General features: G+C 51.8%; 2 protein-coding genes across 4 annotated transcripts; both read right to left on the reverse strand.

Moving 5' to 3' along the window:
- Positions 1-790: 790 nt before the first annotated feature.
- On the reverse strand, positions 791-7,927 carry ACRBP (acrosin binding protein). The gene is made up of 7 exons (XM_088025885.1): positions 7,762-7,927; positions 6,497-7,145; positions 5,873-6,005; positions 3,231-3,410; positions 2,941-3,108; positions 1,710-1,793; positions 791-1,127 (listed from the first exon to the last, which is right to left on the reverse strand). Exons 1-7 carry the CDS (start codon positions 7,913-7,915, stop codon positions 1,005-1,007), a joined length of 1,491 nt encoding a protein of 496 aa, XP_087882011.1. The 5' UTR covers positions 7,916-7,927; the 3' UTR covers positions 791-1,004.
- Positions 7,928-10,228: 2,301 nt separating this feature from the next.
- Positions 10,229-17,315, reverse strand: ING4 (inhibitor of growth family member 4). 3 transcript variants are annotated; one of them, XM_028121025.2, is made up of 8 exons: positions 17,252-17,315; positions 14,131-14,202; positions 12,248-12,414; positions 11,962-12,067; positions 11,694-11,799; positions 11,308-11,455; positions 10,988-11,049; positions 10,229-10,876 (listed from the first exon to the last, which is right to left on the reverse strand). In XM_028121025.2, exons 1-8 carry the CDS (start codon positions 17,286-17,288, stop codon positions 10,837-10,839), a joined length of 738 nt encoding a protein of 245 aa, XP_027976826.1. In that variant the 5' UTR covers positions 17,289-17,315; the 3' UTR covers positions 10,229-10,836. The 3 variants fall into 3 exon arrangements, with proteins under 3 accessions (XP_027976826.1, XP_027976825.1, XP_027976824.1); XM_028121024.2 differs by having other exon boundaries at positions 11,953-12,067; XM_028121023.2 differs by having other exon boundaries at positions 11,694-11,802; positions 11,953-12,067.
- Between the last annotated feature and the right edge of the window lie 435 nt (positions 17,316-17,750).

A 17,750-nucleotide genomic window follows, 5' to 3' on the forward strand; every position in this document is an offset into this window, starting at 1 on the left:
CCCAACCAACTGAGCCACCCAGGCACCCCTATGACAGGACTTCTGACGGTCTTTACCATGCCATTAGAAGATTGACCATGTGTTCATAAGTGAAGCTGGGTGAAGGGTGTACAGGGTGCATTATACTATTCTATTTTTGTGCAAGTTTGAACTTCTCCATAAAAGACAAGTTTTTTTTGTTTGGTTTTGTTTTTTTAATGCTGTTAATCACCGTGTACCTGTAGGAGGAGAGACTGTACAGAACATGTGTGTCCCTAGAACACATTTTGGAAGATCCCAAGTTATTAATGACCAATGCTGGAGTCACACCTCAATGTATGTTGTCAAGATGTGACCACCTCAAAGTTCAGATCATCTGGCCCATCACTGGATGTGAAATCAAGGGTTTCCTGAGCTCCAGGTCCCGGATGTCTCCTCCTTCCTGATGAAGTGCAAGTTCTGCCCTACTTCCCTGGGGTTATTCCCCCCACCCCTGGGACATGATCTCAGGCAGGCTCTGGCCTTTATCCTCCAGAGGGACAATCTTATACTCATCTGAAGTTACGGGCTTCAGAAATGAAGACACACGCCCTCATGGCCCACACAATCCCTAAGACCCCAGCCATGGCCTTCTTCAATCCAACCACCAGATTCCTTAGGTCTCCTGGCAGTTGGCTACTTCCCTAAGTACCATTCGTGAGGTCCTTTCATCTTTAGACGGATCCATAAATCCCAGGGGTTGGAGTGTTGATTCCCAGGGGCAGGATGGCAGTGCTGAGTATGGGATCATAACCAAAGTAGGCCACACAGGTTGAAAATAAACACTTTATGCAAAGACATCCTTTAAGGAGGGTGGCGTTCCCATCATGGGCCTCTCTGGGACTGCTGCCCCAACCCAAGGAAAGTGAATAGGGGCCAGATAAGAGACCCATAAGGGGCAGCCAGGAAGCAAACTGACAGATGGGGTCTAAGAGCAATGGAATGTGGAAAAGTCGGGCTGGGGTGAAGACAGTATGGACCCCAGCTCATCCGGCTTGGCCTAGAGTCAAGGTGCTAAATTCCTGGCTCCATCGAAGCACAAGGTCCTCACTTTTGGCCTGGCTCAAGATGCTGTAAGTCTCGTTTTGCAAACATCTCATCCGGGACACCTACACAGGGATCGGGGACACACAGTCTGTGTCACAGAGCCCAGGGGGCAGAGGCGCGGAGGTGGGGAAGTGGCATTAGTCCCACAGGAACCAGAGGCGAGTGGAGATGGGCACAGGGCAGTCGGAGGAAGGAGGAAACAAATGTGGGTTTTTAAGGCTGCAAGACACACCAAGTAGCCCAACCTCTAAGAAGCGAGGAGGCTGAGAATGGAGAAGGAAGTGACTTATTCCAGACTACTTGGTGAGTAAGAGTCCAGACCTCAATATCCAATGCCCAACCCAGCTAGGAATTCTTGCTGTGGTGCCCCAAGGGCCCTCTCCTTTTATTTGCACATCCCTCCTGGGCCCCTCCCCCCACCTCTGCCTTGGAGGGAGGGCCTCGCTTACTCCAAGACAGGAGGGGGTGGGAGAGAGGGCTCTGGTGGAGGCCTCAGCCCAGAGAGGCAAGCTGGGAACTGTTCTCACCCCCGCTCAGAGTGGAGTGTGTGTGTGTGTGTGTGTGTGTGCTCAGAACAGACCCCCCTCTGGTGACCCGACTGAGGGGCTGAGGGGAGAAGTAGGGGGCGGGGGGGCGGGGCTTACCTTCCGGTCCCGGCTTCTCATCAGGCACTGTTGGCTTTTGAAGGTACAGTAGTTTGGATACTGTACATAGTCTGTGTCACAAATCTAAGCCAGGAGCCAGGAATGGGGAGGTGCGGAGACATCAGAAGCCTTCTAAGATGCCAGTCCTCCAGAGAGAGCCCATAATGGCCGAACCAGGGCCAGAGGTGGAGCCCTTGAGAACCAGACCCTCTACACCCGGGGTGCCCCCTTCTCTGAGGAATAGGCCTCTGTCCCCTGGGCCTTTCCTGTCCCACCCTCAGTCACAGTTCGGTGCTGAACAGAAGCCAGGAGCTGGAGAATTCAGTGGCTGCCCTGCTGGTCAGCTTGCTGGGCAAGTTGCTGAGGAGTAGGGAATGGGGAAGGGGGCCCAAGCAGGGGTCCAGTCTCAGGGAGCCTTCTAGTGGGTTAAGTGAGGGAGAAGGTAGAAGAATTTCTAATGTGTGACCTTGGGTGAATCACTTCCCTCTGTGGATCTCGCCTCCCCATCTATAAATCCAGGGGAGGAGGAGGGATGATCTCTGAGACCCTTTCTAGGGTCTACCTCTCCTCAGGCCCAGGGATAAGAGCTGGGAAGGGGCCCCTCATCTCGGCTACCAACCCTTTCTTAAGCTGCCCCGGCTTTTCCTGGCCTTGACTTTTCCTGCTAAATTGCAGGAGGGAGGGACCTGGCTGTCAGTCAACAACTAGTAGCTCCACAGGGGAGGTCACTCTGGGGAGAGAGGGAGCAAAGTTGATTCCACTGAGCAGGGAAAGTGCTGGAACTGCAGGGCAAGGAGCCCGCCAGACTGAGGCAGGGCAGCACTGGGTCACAGGCCCATGACACCTCGGGCATCCCCTTAGCATCGGTTGTAAAGGTGAGTCTAACTATGGGCCAGTTTGGGAAGTGACTTGACCAGAGCCCCTCAGCAGGGACCCTGCAGAGCCGGGATCAGAACCTCTGTCTCCTGCCTCCCAGGCCTGTGCTCTCCCAGCCCCTCCGCCCCTCTGATTCCTGCTCCTTTCACAAACACAACCCTGCTCTTTTTTTTTTTTTGAGAGGGGGTGGGGGTGGAAGGGCGTCTATTGGAAAGAGGCAGGAGGCTCAGTGAGGACTGGTTCCCCAGAAGCCAGAGGCCTAGCCCCCTGGCACATCTTGGGGCTACTTAGAGCAAGGAACTGGAAGGAATGGGGACAACTGGGGTAGGCTTGAGCTTTGGGGAAAGGCTCTGACCTTGGTGGGGAAATCCCCATCCTGGAAGCTAAGGAATTCTGTCTGGAGCCAGCTGGACACCCGAATATCTTCACAGCCCTTGGTGGCCAGCCGGGCGCACCAGAAGTCCATGCGGAGTCCACCATACATATCCAGCCCGTAGAAGCGGCCTGATGTTGGCGTCCCTACCTGTGGCACAGGGGACAGGGGAGAGGTGCATGCCCCTGCCCCTGTGCAGACCCTCCCTTCCCACTGCCCAGTCCTTCCTGGAGCCTGAGGCCTCCCCCACTGCAGGCTGCCTGGCTAGGTACCTGGGTACCGATGGACATGCTCTGGGCTATGAGCAAGGGGCTGATGAAGGGTGTTTTGTGTGAGTTGTCACACAGCTGTCGCTGCAGGACCGCCTCCGAGTGGCACTGTTCCAGCTTCAGGGAGCAGAAGTCACAGAGGGCACAGGTGGCCGTGTGTCGCCGCCCAAGGCTGTCACAGACCTGGGGCAGGAATGTGGTTGACAGACTGAGGCTGAAGACACTTTCAGCCCTGCAGAACCGTCTCCGCAGAATGCCTTCCCAGTAAGGCTCTTCCGAAGGCTTCTCTGGCTTTCCTCCCTGACCCCTCCCCAAAGGCTCCTCCACGACCTCTGCTCAGTGTTCTAACTCTTCACCTTCTTCCTGATGTGTGTGCTCCCAGGTAACCTTCACTTTTCTGCAGGCAACACCCAGATCATATCATCCTTTCCAATCTCTTTCCTGAGCTCCAAATCCTCATTGCCAAGTGCCTGACAGACGTCTCCCACCAGGTGACCTACAAGCACTCCTTTTTTTTTTTAAGGAATTTATTTATTTATTTGAGAGAGAGCGCGCATGCAAGAAGTGGGGAGGGGCAGAGGGAGAGGGAGAAGCAGATTCTCCGCTGAACAGGGATCCCGACTCGGGACTCAATCCCAGGACCCTGGGATCATGACCTGAGCCGAAGGCAGACGCTTAACGAACTGAGCCACCCAGGTGCCCCCAATTTTTTTTTTTAAGATTTGCAATCACTCCTTAGACTCTGAAAAGGACTCATGACCTTCTCTTTCCCTCTCTCTGCTAATGATAATGCTAATATCTACACAGTCGACACAGTGCTAAGCACCATGGCCATAAACACTCTCGTCTCAGTGAGCCTTCACCCAAGCCCTGTGCTAGACTAGGTACTAGAAACATCTCCATTTGACTGACGAGGACATGGGCTCAGTTGAGGCCAAGAGATCCGCTCAGAACCACGTGTCTAACAGATGGTGGAGCTCTATCCCTGCTAACTCCCAAACCGACACTCTACCCAAGAACCCAGGTCCAAAACCTCCAAGTTCTTGGAAGACACTCTTCAGAGCGGAGTTACCCATCTCCTAGCTGTGGGCTGCGCCCTGACTGGGCTTCCTCCACATTCTCGGGCGGGGCTTGCTAACCAGCATGTCCCATTCAGGCCATCCTCCCCCTTCACGCATGGGTACACACGTCCCAGGGCACGGAATCTCTTACGTCGCCTTGCTTACTCCTCCCACCAGCACGTAAGGGAGCATCATCATGTCCTTGACTCAAATCGTTATCGGGTTAGTGCTTCCTACCAAGTTCAATACAAATGCTTCAGACCGCTGTTTGAGATTTTTCACCTTAGGACCCTTCCTATCTCTCTGACTCTATCTCCTGCCCCTCTGCTCCAGGTAAAAATGGGCTCCTGACTGGTCCCTTAACCAAACCCCGATATCCAGGGAGCTCTCCACGACTCCTGAACTTCCTACGCTCAAAAAAAAAAAAAAAAAAGTCTCAGGGGGCGCCTGGGTGGCTCAGGTGGTGAAGCGTCTGCCTTCGGCTCAGGTCATGATCTCAGGGTCCTGGGCTCGAGCCCCACATGGGGCTCTCCTTTCAGCGGCGAGTCTGCTTCTCCTTCTGCCCCGCACCCCCATGCTCTCTCTCAAATAAATAAATAAAATCTTAAAAAGTAAAGTCTCTCTCCAGCACCTACTGCGCACTTCTTTTATAATGCTACTGAATCCCTCATGCTTTCAGACCCCTTAAGGGCGGGAGCAGTTTGCTCATTCTTGGTGCTCTACTATTCCCTCTAGCAGGAACCTCTACCAAACCCCTTCTTTTGCCTGCTTAACGTCTTTCATCTTCAGGTCTCTGTTTTAAACATTGGTTCCTCTAAGAATTCTCTGATCCTCCCAAATATGGACCGTGGGGTGCCCCATCTGCTGCATCTGGACTATGTACTTACCCATGGCTGCATTTATCCATCACACTATTCTGCCTGTTACCTCATCTGTTTCTCCCACTAGTCTAAGAAGACTGGTTCTATTTTACCCATCACCAACATCTCGAGTACTAGTACTAGCCCAGAGTTGGTACGCTATACACTAAAAAGTCAATTATTTAACTTGCTCGGCCAGCCTCTGGGCCTGGCACTATGCAATATTGAACAAACGGATGAATGGAGGGCATGCTCACTCTTAACAAGTGCTTGCTAACTTGTCTTATTTGAAAGCCTACAGAATATCTTCCTGGGAATAGGATTTGCTGGGTGCTGAGGGCACACTGAGACTGGGATCTCTCTACAGATCCTTGGAATGGGATCTCTGGCCCCCCTGGAAAGGAGAGCTGCATCCAAGGCAAAGCCAGGTTTTGAAGATGGTGAACTAGCTCAGGAAATAACTCAAGCCTAACAGCTCAGAGAGATGGAAGACTGAACTCTGGACTGGAAAGGATTCCAGACTAGGTCTTGGGCCTTTTTCCTTTAAGGTGAGCCAGAGATGTCCTCCCAAAGAAAGATTCTCACTCAGAGAGAATGTCTCTCCAATGATACCTCGTGCTTTCTGTACCCCTGCCTTCCCCCCTCACTCTCAAGGCCCAGTCTAGCGCCGGGCCCAGAGGATGGCCAACGAGCATGTATCCATTAAACAGCATTGCAGGCATACCGGCTTCCCGAAGCCAAGGAGCTCCTCCTCTATATACTGCCAGGCCCTGGCTGTGGGGGTTATGGTGCAGGTGTTCTCCACAATCGAGTAGCATAGCACCAGCAAGGCCTCTACGTGGGGCATCTGCAGGAGGCTGCAAGAAGACAGCGCTGGCTGGTGGGGATGGGCCGGAGGGCTGGAGCAGAAAGCCACATCCATTCTTCCCCCACCCCACCCCCTTGGTGTCTGGTCTTGGTCACACACATTCAGCATGCTGATGGGGCTTTAGAGGCCTCCAGGACAACTGCCTCCTTTCACAAATGAGGAACTGAGAAACCAAAAGGGGAAGTAATCCTCCCTAAAGCTGCAATGGCAATCAGAGGCAGAGACAAGACCAGAACCCAGGCCCAGGTCCAGGGCCCACACCACCCCGTCACACAGAGCAAGGGCATCTAGGACAAGTGCTTAAGGCAGTGACGGAGACAGAAGAGGTGAGGCAGACAGCTGCTAGGCGTGCCTGAAGCCCAAGCAGGTCCGAGTGGGTCTTGGAAGCCGAGGCTGGGAAAAGGAAGCTTCTCCTTCCCAAAAAAGGCAGCAGCGGGGATAGGGCCGTGGCCGGGAAGCGTGGGTCAGAACGGCCTGTACCTGTCCCGGGTTGGCTTTTTCCAGCCAGGTTCTTCATTATACAGATCATTCATTTCATCCATTTCCTGGGCTGATCGGATGAGCTCCTGGATGTTCTCCATCATCACAGGAGTGGACTCCACTTCCCGGACCCGGGGAGTGAAGGAGAAAGGGTTGGAAGACACAAATTCAGACTGGAACTTGAGCTCTCGATCTGTCTGCAGCCCAGCCATTGACTCCAGTCCCTCTTCTGCCCCCTGCCCTTCCTCTTGCTTCCCCTCCTCCTCCAGCTCCTCTTCTTGCTCTTCTTGCTCCTGCCCTTGCTCCTGCTTGCGCTCCTGCCCTTGCTCCTGCGTGCGCTCCTGTCCCTGCTCCTGCGTGCGCTCCTGGCCTTGCTCCTGCCTGCGCTCCTGCCCCTGCTCCTGCGTGCGCTCCTGGCCTTGCTCCTGCCTGCGCTCCTGGCCTTGCTCCTGCCTGCGCTCCTGGCCTTGCTCCTGCCTGCGCTCCTGGCCTTGCTCCTGCCTGCGCTCCTGGCCTTGCTCCTGCCTGCGCTCCTGGCCTTGCTCCTGCCTGCGCTCCTGGCCCCCCAGGGACAGGGAGGACTGTAGCAGCTCCTCCACGTTGCTGTTGAGCCTCTCGGGCCAGGGCTGGAAGGCCTGTCGTTCTGTGGCTGTAGAAGGGTTTGGGAAGGACCGAGAAAGAAAATGGGAAGGAAGAGTCAGGCTTCTGGCCCCCGAGAGGGACGAATATGAAAATAAAAGAATATGAATATGAATATAAAATATGAATATGAAATGAATATGAAAAGAAAAGAAAAACTGCCATGGCAATTATGGCAACTGTGGTTCTCCTTTCCACCTCCCCGACAAGTGTTCCTCTTCCCTAGCTCCCACCTCAAATCCCACCTTTTGTCCCTCTCACTTAGGAAACACCAAAGATGCTGAATGGGGAGCAACGAATCCTTTCTAGAGTGCAGATGGCGGCTTATAAAAGTCCCAGAGGACTTCCAGACGCAGGAATGCTTGGGGGAGCTGGGAAAAGTGAATTTTTCCTAGAATTGTATGCAATGTCAGAAGATACTCCTGGACGGGGAAAGCCCCACCTTGTATTCATAAAAAGCAGTCTCCGGCCTTGCCTTATGTAACTAGTTGCATGCTGCCAGCCCCCCACCCCCCAGCCCTGCTCAACATTCTTCCCCATTCCCTACCGCCGATGCCTTAACTCCTGGGCTCTGGGATTTGTGGAAGGGCTTGCAGGTAGCCTCCCAGGTACTGGCAGGGTCTCACCTGTGACGTGAGACGAGAGCGGGGAGCTCATCGTGGCGGGAGGGACATCAGAGGAAGCGTCAATCTCCTTGAGAGTGTTAGGTGAGAGGATTGAGACTGGTTGGGAGCACCGGACCCTCTGCAAGAAGAGAAGGACAGTGGGCATGCTTCCCATAGGGCGGACTTGTACTCCAGCGTCCGGCTCAGTCCTTTTCTGGCATGTCTCCTCTCTCGCAGTTGCTGGACAGGGATGAAGGGGTATGGTCCCTGGTGGAACCCTCTAAACCTGAGAAAGGGTTCCCCCGTGAGAGAAGACTCAGTGTCTGGGCCACACCTCTGCCTTCACTCTCGTGTTTGACTTGAAAGAAATCACTCAAGTATTAGAAGAAAGGGGAGGCCTTGTCCCTTTGCCTCTCCTCTGCCCTCTTCCCTGCTTTTCTTGCAGGAACAAGACCATTCCGACAGTCTGAATGCCCAGGGTGAGACTGCACTCCTACCTACTCCGAGTAAAGGACCGGCAAAGTGGCAGGGAGGGAGGATCTCAGGATGGCCCTCCTGGAGCCCTTCCTCAACGCCTCACCTCCCCCCCGCCCCAGAACTCCCCCGTGGTCCTCGGACACCACATCCAACCTTTGTCCCGAGCCTCACCTTGGCGTAGTAGACATGGTTGGAGCAACGATACTGAGTAAATTGGCAGAAGGACTCAAACCAGGAGGCATAAGGGAGGTCGGAGCAGACAGCGCCTGAGAATGGGCAGGGGTGGAGAAGGTGAACACACACAACGGGGAACCTCTCTCCCCGAGGGGGCGGGGGCGGGGGCGGTGGGCTCCTTGGGTCTGCAAAGTGGAGAATATGGCCCGAGGGTAAGGAGTCGGCCATCCTCCTCCGGTCTCAAGCGAGCGCGGGGCTGCCCTATTAGTCAGGCCCTCACCGTCCGGAACCAAGCCGTGATTTTCGTATTGGTCCAGCTGGACGAGGGTGGGGTTCCGGCAGCCGTGCGTTGCCCGGAGACGGCAGGTAGTCTCTGCTTTCCAGGTTGGGGTCAGCAGTGCGAAGAAGCGTTCATATTCGGTGGGAGAGAGAGGGCTGCCTGGGGTGGAGGCCGAAATTGAATCCTGGGCTGGGGCAGGTGTCAGAAGCAGGAGGAGCCCTGCGGGGCAGGGAAACAGACGGATGGATGGACCGAACTCCAAAACCCGCCTCGGGCCCTGGGCAGACCGACTGGCAAACGGGCCCCGTGGAAATCAGCAACTGGGGGATGTCTGGCAGGCGATCCCCCCAGATCAGGGTGAGGAGATTCCAGCGGCAGTGGGTAGGGTCTGAGCCCAGAAGCTAGGGAGTAAACCCAACGTGACCACCCTGAGAAAGCATTTCAAAACCTTATAGCAAGGGCGCTTGGGAAGTGAAGGACTGAACCTCGGGAGAAAGAGACTGCTCGAGTAGGCGGGAACCTCTCACCCTCGAGGAGTGAGAGAGGGAAGCCAGCGGCTAGCTTCCTCATGGCCCCAGTCGATCCGCCAGCGTTTCCCGGACCAAAGCGGCCTCTAACGGGCCAAGCCAGAGAGGGCCGCGGGGGCGGGCTCGCAGATGGGGGAGTAGAAGGTGCGGCCCCGACGTCACAAAGGGCGGGGGGCGGGGCCGCGGAAACCGCCGCGCGCTCTGGGGTTCACCGCGCCGGCACTGGGGGGGTGGGGGTGGGGGGGGAGGGTGTAAGGGTCCTCACGTGTGTCATATTCTACCCCGGAGGATAATGACGGCAAAAGCCATCACGGACTCAGTACCTTCGACGGAGTAGGCCCCGTGCTGTTCTTTGTATGTATCACCTTATTGCATTCCCGAGGTAACCCTACAAAGTGGGTACTGTCATCCCTACGTTACAGATGACAAAACCGGGGTTTGGAGAACCAATCTGCCTATTGGGTGGTGAGGCCTAGATGGGAATGTAGGCGGGGTTCTGGGGCAGGCAGGGATGGAGTATACAGAACAAAGTCAGGGCCTATCTGGGTAGGAACTAGAGGGAGCCTCCGGGTAAGAAATGAGCCAAAGGGGGGAGCAAGCCGGGTTCGGGTGAGGAGGTGCTCAGGTGTAAGGATGGTTCAGTCTAAGGAAGGGGTTTCCAAATGGGAGGTGAGCAAGACAACCCATTGACATAGGGGCAAAATGTTTTTCCGTTTTGTGTTTAAAATAAGAAATCAAGCTAATAGTATAATAGTACATGCATAAAACACACACATACACGTTTATTGGAAATTAAGTGAAAGATGTTTTATGGAGAAAAGATGCAGAATTTTAAAAGTCTGGGAAAGCCCCGGGCTGCAGCACTCCCTGCCCTTCCCAAGGTGAGAAGTTGTGGATTCTGGTGCAGAGGTATCGCTTCTGGTTTCATGTCTTGTTCTACTTCCTCCCACCTCTAATCCAACCCAGAGGATGCAAACAAAATGTGTAGCACACGTACTGAAATACGGTCTCTACAATAAACACAGCAGGCCAACATGGATAGCTTTTATTCACCTACTCAAATTCCTTTACACATGTGTATGTGCATTCCACCTTGCCCCCTCTCCCACTCACAAGGCCAGGATGAATCCTCTTGGCACAGAGGAAGGGGTGCCCCTTCAACTAAGGCCACAGCCCAGATGCTCTGGGGGATCCCCTACCGTGGAAAAAGCAGGAAGAGAACAAAGAGAGTTTATCACACCAGAGCCCCCCCACAGGGGGAGGGAATCAGGAGAGCTGGGGAGTGCCCCCATGCTACTGCCCCAGTCCTTAAATACAAAGTAAGGGGACTGAAGAGGACCATCCCTTGGAAATACAGCACCAACCTCAGCACAGAGGCAAAAGGACAATGGGCAAGACCACTTCCCTCTGAGGGGGGCAGGCTGAATGAGAGCACAGACGGTTAGCGGCTGCGGCACCCCTCCCTACCAGGGTTTGGATGCAGCCTCAGCACCAGGAGTGGGGAGAGGGGAGGAGAAGGGATGACTACACTGCGCCATCCACTCTCCCGGAGCCCCCGGGCCCCAGCACAGGCTTTCCTCTCCCCACTAGCCCAGGTCCAGGGATGTGGAAGAAACCATGGGAGTCCAAGGCCCCTATCTATTTCTTCTTGCGTTCCTGGGAGCAGCGTGGGCAGAACCTAGAGAGGAACGTGATAGAGAGAGGCGGAGGGAGAAAGTGAGTGAGAGGGAGTGCTCTCCTCCACGCAGCTCAGGGGCAGCCCAGCGCCTGCCACAACTCTCTCACTCACCACTTCCCCCGAGGCTTGGTCGTCAGCCCCACACAGGCAAAGTGGAACCACTCGATGGAACACTGAAAAGGAGGAAGATGGAAGAAGCAGAAGTCAGGGGCCCAGGCGGGGCAGAGGAAAGAAAAGAAGTTTCCTCCACAGATTCCTCAGAAGTGTTCCCGTATTCCGTCCCTTTGGAGAAATCTTGGAGGTCCCAAGGCCAACCAACTCCACCTTCCTGTTATTCTGGAGTCCCACTATTCAACCGTTTCTTCCCCTCTTGTACCCGCTCCCTCGTGGCCCCCAGAACCCCATCTGGAGGCAAAACGGTTGGTTCTCACATCAGGGTTGTCACAGCCAATCATCTCTCCATAGGAGACCTGGTGACAAAGGCAATAGGTGGGTTCGTTGGGATCCACAGGCATATCCAACACATCAGAGGGGTGGACACTGCCAAAGGTCACTGAGGGCATCCCATACTCAGGACTTCTGCATGCCGAGAGGAAGAGAACGTGTCATCTGCAGAAAGGGAAGCTAGAGAGGTGGTAGAAAGACATCCTGGAGGGACAAGTGATTTGTGGCGTCTCTTTTCTATCCAGCAAATACCACAATGACAGAAGTTACTGGCACAGAAGATGGAGAGAGTGGCAAGGGGCAGTGTGGGGTGGGAGTGCGGGGCAGGAGAAGAAAATACACTGCGTGGCAAAGCGCCCCCTTGTACACTCACGTGCGCACAAGTTTCAACTTCTTTTGGGCAGCTTTGGGAGCTTCTTCATCTGAGTTTTTCCCTTTGGAACGAGCACGGGCAGCTTTCTTCTCCTTTTGAGTCCGGCCTTCTAGGAAAGAGGGGGAAAGCCAGAAGGCAGGGAGACAGAAAGATGGGTTAAGTCTTCCTGCTCGAGCCCCTCCCCCATAGCTGTAGCAGAAGTGTGGCCGCTTCTCCCTCGGCAACCCCGCCCCCTCTCTAGCCCCGCCCCCCTCCTCACTCTTTTTGCCTTTGCTGGAAGAGCTGTCATAGTCACTGGACTCAATCTGCTTCTCCTTCAAATCAGCCTCAAAACGGGCCAGGTCTGTGTCCAGTCGCCGAATGTGTTTGTCCACCTAGGTGCAAGGAAGGAAAAGAGAGAGCTACAAGGCTGGTTTGGGCAAAAAGAAAATAAGGCTAAGGCACATTCTGTGTATCTCCCAGACCCAAAACAGATCCCGACACAGCTGAAGGAGGGGTCTAGGACCCCAAGGATTAGATGGGAGGTAGGTGGGGAGCCGTGAACAGGGCCATACCATCTCATAGGTCTGCATGGCAAGCTGCACCTTGTCGTCACCAAATTCCTTGCACTTGCCATAGGCTTCCTGGATCTGTTTGAGAAGGGCCAATTTTTCCTCGGAGCTCAGGCTGCGGGCGCTACTCATATACTCAGTGGCCAACTTGTCAATTTCAGCCTTCAGGTCTACAACAGAGACAGAGGCCTGGTCACAAAGGCCCCTGAGTGGCTAGATGAAACACACTTCTTCCTCTTGTTTCTTGGACCTTTTCCATTGACCAGCATCATAACCTTCGAACTAAAATGCCCTGAAAGTTCACAGGTACTGTGCCATTTACTCAAGTAATGCAACATATTGACAGTATTTGTTTTAAAGGTGCCTTCAGGCGAACTGAAGTTAGTGAAAAATAAGGAGGGAGCCTTTGCACACCGCACTAATACGAAGTATATTTCTGTTGGGTGTCTGCAAATGCTTCTTTGCAGGGCTTGCTGCTTCTTGAACCACGAATCTTGTCTCACAGGCTTCCTGATTTCTTGTCTCAAAAAACATTCCACAACAGCTCTGAGTGCTGCGAAGCCGGCTGGGTCATCTGCTGCGGCCGCCTTCCAGGTCTGTACATCTGTGACTCATCATTTAAAACTAGGCCCTAGTTCATTTATGTAACAGTTCTCCTACCCTACTTTGCTCATCGTCTGCAACCTGCTCGTATTTCCCGTCACTTTTTCTCTGTTCATCTTAGACATTGCTCCAAACATTTTAATATCAGAAGGTTGGCGATGTCCCCAGACACTGAGACTGTAGATGCCTACCGCCTACTATTTGGTAGGACTCATAAAAAATGTCGATGAAAAGAAACAAAAGAGTGACTGTAACATGGTGCAGCGACAGACAACTGGAAGGATCTGTGTACATACTATGTTCATGCCCCATTTCATGGGAGGCCTTGGGAGGAAGCTGAAAATGCATGGAGTTTGATAATCTCCCAACCGGTCTTTCTGTGCACGAACTCAAGAGTAGGGACTATGATACAAAGGAAGCAAGCTGGTTCTCAACATCCGCCAGGCAGTTCTCGGGGCTGGGGGGTCGGTGGGGGTGGTGTCCTACATCCAGGATTTTACATGATGTTCACCTTTTCATGAGTAAACTTACCCAGAGTAACTGAAATCACAGCTTTAGGTATTCTAACACCAGCCTGTCACATCCTTGAGCATGGCTACATAAGGATGGAAGGTAAGACCTATATATCCTTCAGCCAGTATGGGGCATGGCTCCAATAGACGACATCTTTGCCCTTGAAGAGACCAATCGGACCACTGTAGTGTAGCCTCAGGCTCCAAGTGAATGCCTCAATGCAGCCAGATTTGCTCAACATCCAAGGAAGGCCACAGATGGTATCTAGTGCTTCTGTAAGGTTGAAGAATACAGTGTAGAGATCCTGTTGTTAATTGCTGCTCTTCCTTCTTTTTTTCTTCTTTCTCTCTCTCTTTTTTTCCTTTTTAAGAACTTCTCTACCAACATGACTTGCGGTCTATAGCCACACTGAATTGTGTGATACAACGTTAACAATCCAGCAGAGTAGAAACATCCTAGTCTTCCTATAGATATATTGAATACAGAGAACAGAAACGATTCTAGAGTTGACTTCTTTTTGAATTCTTCTTGCAGATATAAAGAACAGAGCATCTTTGAGTTCTTGAGGCATTGTTGCAAACTCTATTATGGAAACGCTGATCTAGAAATGTAGATCCTCACTGCTCTCCTTTTAAGAATTGCAAGAGAGTAAAAAAGAGAGAGAAGCCACAGTTCTCCAGATCAGACCAGATGATATGGTAACACCAAACAGAAAAAAGAAATGATCATACACACTCATTATACACCCAAACTCCTTACTCTGTACATACCCTCTGTTCTTTGGTCCAGGTCCCTCATGAGCTGAAAGTTTCTCTGCAGTTCGAAGGGGAGATTTTCAATACCTAGGGAGAAGAATAAAAACTGAGAATCACTGTACTTCATAGGCCTTACAGCTGCTTTTAAAGCACAGATCCAGAAGGGGACTCAGTTTCCCCTCCTTGGAACAGCTAGATTGACTCAGAACAGCACTCATCATTCCTTTTTCAGTGGAGGCTGTGTTTGCATCTCTTCACAGCTTTCGCACCATTTGCCCCTTCAGTGACCTTATTCTGTCAATCAGCCCCTCCTTTTCCTTGATTCCCTTCAAGCTCCTTGCTCTCAATCCAAATATCCACCTGGTATCCTCCACTCATCACACACACACACACACGCACACACGCACATGTGCACACACACTCGTCACACATGCGTGCACATGCACGCACACATGCGCACGAGTGCGCGCGCACACACACACACACACACTTCCAATCTGCTTTCTGTATCATAGTCAGAATATTCTCTTAAAAAATGCAAATCTCATCAAGTCACCCTCCTGCTTTATAACCATCTGGTAAACTTCCTATCACACAATTCCTATGCCTATTTTGTACTTTCTGGCCCATGCTCGCCTTACTCCAGCCTTGATTCAGGTCAGTCCCCCTTTGTGCTCGGTCTGCCCTGATCAGACTGGCCTTCTCTTGAGTGCCCCCCAACTTTGCCAGGGCTCGTACTGCTACCCAGCTTTCCACGTGCTGCTTTCACTGTCCGGAATGACTGCTTGTTCTTCATCCCACCTCCACCATACTTCTTAGCCTACTAAATTGCTGTTCATTCTTCAAAGTTCAGCTCAACTCTGACTTCTCCAGACTCCAAGTGCCCTGGATGATGCTGTCAAGTTATTCTAGCTCTACCCTTTTGGGCGCTTATCCAACTGCAATTAAATCATTAATTGTGTAACCAGTTATTTGGTATCTCTCTCCCTAGCCCTCCAGAAGGACTGGACATGTCTGTCTTCTCGCTTATTTTGCTATGACTTGCGTACAGAGGGTCTTCAATAAATACTTGAATAAATGCACATATAACTTATGTCTCTCCATAAAAGAAAAATCTCTTCCCATGACTCCATCTCAAACTTTTAAAAATACCTGCACTGCTTTAAACTATAACGTCAGGTCTGCCATCACCAGTTTATTGAGATTACTTTAAGTCACCGATGACTTACCAAAACAAATGATCAACAGATCATTTGATCTATTGATCAAACAGATCAACAGATCATTGTTAAGATAGGACAAGATAGTCCTATCTTAAAAAATATGTCTGCAGCAGTTGGCACCATCTTCTTTCCTTCAGTAACTTTCTTCCTCTTAGGATTCTAAATCTCATCATATACTTTCTGATAATTCCAACAGTGATGTTTCTTTAGCCTGTCCCTTTTCTTTTTTTTTTTAAGATTTTATTTATTTGACAGAGAGAGAGACAGTGAGAGAGGGAACACAAGCAGGGGGAGTGGGAGAGGGAGAAGCAGGCCTCCCGAGGAGCAGGGAGCCCCATGCAAGGCTCGATCCCAGGACCCTGGGATCATGACCTGAGCCAAAGGCAGATGCTTAACAACTGAGCCACCCAGGTGCCCCTGTTTTCTTGAGATTATACTTTAATCCTCTCATTTTCCCACTTTCCTTATATTCCCTGAATGATCTCGACCTCATTCACTCTCATATAATTACCATGCCTATGCTTAAGTTTAAAATTGAATTAGGTATATTGCTGTTACTCCTGATTCCCTATCTTGCTGATGGTATCATATCCACCTCACTTCCCAAGCAGGAAATCAAAGAGTCACCTTAGATTCTTCTTTCTCTCTCAACTACCCAGTCATTCAATCAGTGCTGTCCTTTTAGCTCCTAAAGACTTCTGTCACTGAGACCTGAACTTATCATACATCAGTTGTTTTCCCTTATTAAAACCTATTTTTAAAATCTGTTGGTTCTTTGCTATCTAAAGTGCAAGCCTCTTAGGCTGGCTTAAAAGACCTTGCACAATCTAGCCCCAGCCTTTCTCCAGCCTCACTTCCCAATCTTCCACCTTAGAGTCCTATCTGTCAAGCACTCTGACTTCACCTTTCCCTGACCTGCCACAAATCCACCGTAATACCTTTGCTGATGCCTTCTCCAACCAGAAATTTCCTTTCCTTCTCCACACTAGCAAATAAACACTCAGTCTTCAAAACTCTATTCAAATATCACATCCTCTGGTAAAGCTTTACCTACATCCCCAGGGAATTAGCCCTTCTTTCTCCAGTGCTACCAACTGTCCTTTTAATGTATTTCTATTATTTCACTTGTCACAGTTTTATAATTATTAGCAGAATCTGTTTCCTCCTAGACTATGAGCACTTGAGGGCACGGTCTGTGTCTTATTCATTTTGGTATCTCCGCAGTACCTGCCATTATGTCTGACCCAGAGCAGGGCCTCAATAAATGAATGGATGAATGGATGACTCCCAACACTAAGACAAATAAATGTAAGCGCATAAGGGTGACAGGCTTTGTGAAGGGGTGGGTAACACAAATGGCATAAACACAACACCAGATTTCCATTTGATAGCAATTGGATCTTTACTCCAAGAAGAGAAGCGTTCCAGTTTTACTATCTGACAGTGGTCACTCACAACCCGCGATCCCCATGAGAAACCGCTTCTCAGAAACAACTGAGCGGAGGAGCTGCGAGCAGGTCTTTGTCGCTGCTCCAAATAGCAGTGGGCGATATACTAAAACGACCGATCCTAAACGGTTGTGGGGGGTGTGTGTGTGTGTGTGTGTGTGAATATCCTGAGGCTGGAGACCCTGGGGATGGGCTCAGCAAATACCTTCCCAGCTCTGCCCATTAGCCCTTCAGACATCCCCTCAGCCCTACCGCGCAGCCCCTCCCTCGTCTACACCCAAAAGCCAGGCCCCGACCCTGCTGCCCCGCCCCCTCTTTCTTCACACCCTCCAATATTTTCTCTCACGGAACCCCTTCACAATTGTGACTTTCTGACCACCGGGACTTCGGGGCCGTACAGCTCCTCAGCCCCGATCCCCACCACCACTCTATGACCCCTGACCCCCTCCTCCAGCCTGCTCTTACTGTCCAGATAATGTTCCAAATACATCCCCGCAGCCATCTTGAAGCAAAACAAAGCAACTTCCGATCCGCCCCGGAAGTGACTGTAACGCAACAGGCGCTGAAGCTATTATCGTTGGGTTGGAGCCTTTCCGCCCTTAAAAGGAGAGCTTCCGCCCTTAAAAGGAGAGCTTCCGCCCTCAGTAAATTATTCGCCGGGACACATCCGCCCGACGTTGAAACTTTCCCTTTTGCGTAGGTAGCGGGGGCGGCCGGTGCCGAGGTGTCTTGAGGTGGCTTTAGCACGCTTCCGCCCTTACCGAGACCCCAGTACGCGACCGAAGCAGGCATGACGTCACTGCGGGTCGCCATTTTGCATTCCCTATCAAACTTTTTTTTTTTTTCCCTCCAAAACCAGGATATGTGGTAATGAGGGGCAAAAAAAACCCCCTTGTCTCTTTAGGATAGTATTCCATAAATATACCTTTTCAGCGACTGGGGACTCTGCTCCTTTTTGCAGGAT

This window comes from Eumetopias jubatus, unplaced genomic scaffold, assembly GCF_037043125.1.
Source record: "Eumetopias jubatus isolate StellerSeaLion01/CBP00866 unplaced genomic scaffold, mEumJub1_p1.0 scaffold_8, whole genome shotgun sequence".
NCBI lineage: Eukaryota > Metazoa > Chordata > Mammalia > Carnivora > Otariidae > Eumetopias > Eumetopias jubatus.

What these genes read in the sequence shown, in the direction of transcription:
- ACRBP (XM_088025885.1), bottom strand. Translation starts at nt 7,915, where the DNA reads ATGGGAAGCATGCCCACTGTCCTTCTCTTCTTGCAGAGGGTCCGGTGC. An exon ending in ATGGGGATTTCCCCACCAAG is followed by an intron (nt 1,794 to 2,940) that starts GTCAGAGCCTTT and finishes CTCCTGGCTTAG; the next exon opens with ATTTGTGACACAGACTATGT. An exon ending in TGAGAAGCCGGGACCGGAAG is followed by an intron (nt 1,128 to 1,709) that starts GTAAGCCCCGCC and finishes ATCCCTGTGTAG; the next exon opens with GTGTCCCGGATGAGATGTTT.
- ING4 (XM_028121023.2), bottom strand. Translation starts at nt 17,288, where the DNA reads ATGGCTGCGGGGATGTATTTGGAACATTATCTGGACA. An exon ending in CCTGGACCAAAGAACAGAGG is followed by an intron (nt 12,415 to 14,130) that starts GTATGTACAGAG and finishes TCTCTGTTGTAG; the next exon opens with ACCTGAAGGCTGAAATTGAC. An exon ending in AAGTTGAAACTTGTGCGCAC is followed by an intron (nt 11,456 to 11,693) that starts GTGAGTGTACAA and finishes CTCGGCATGCAG; the next exon opens with AAGTCCTGAGTATGGGATGC.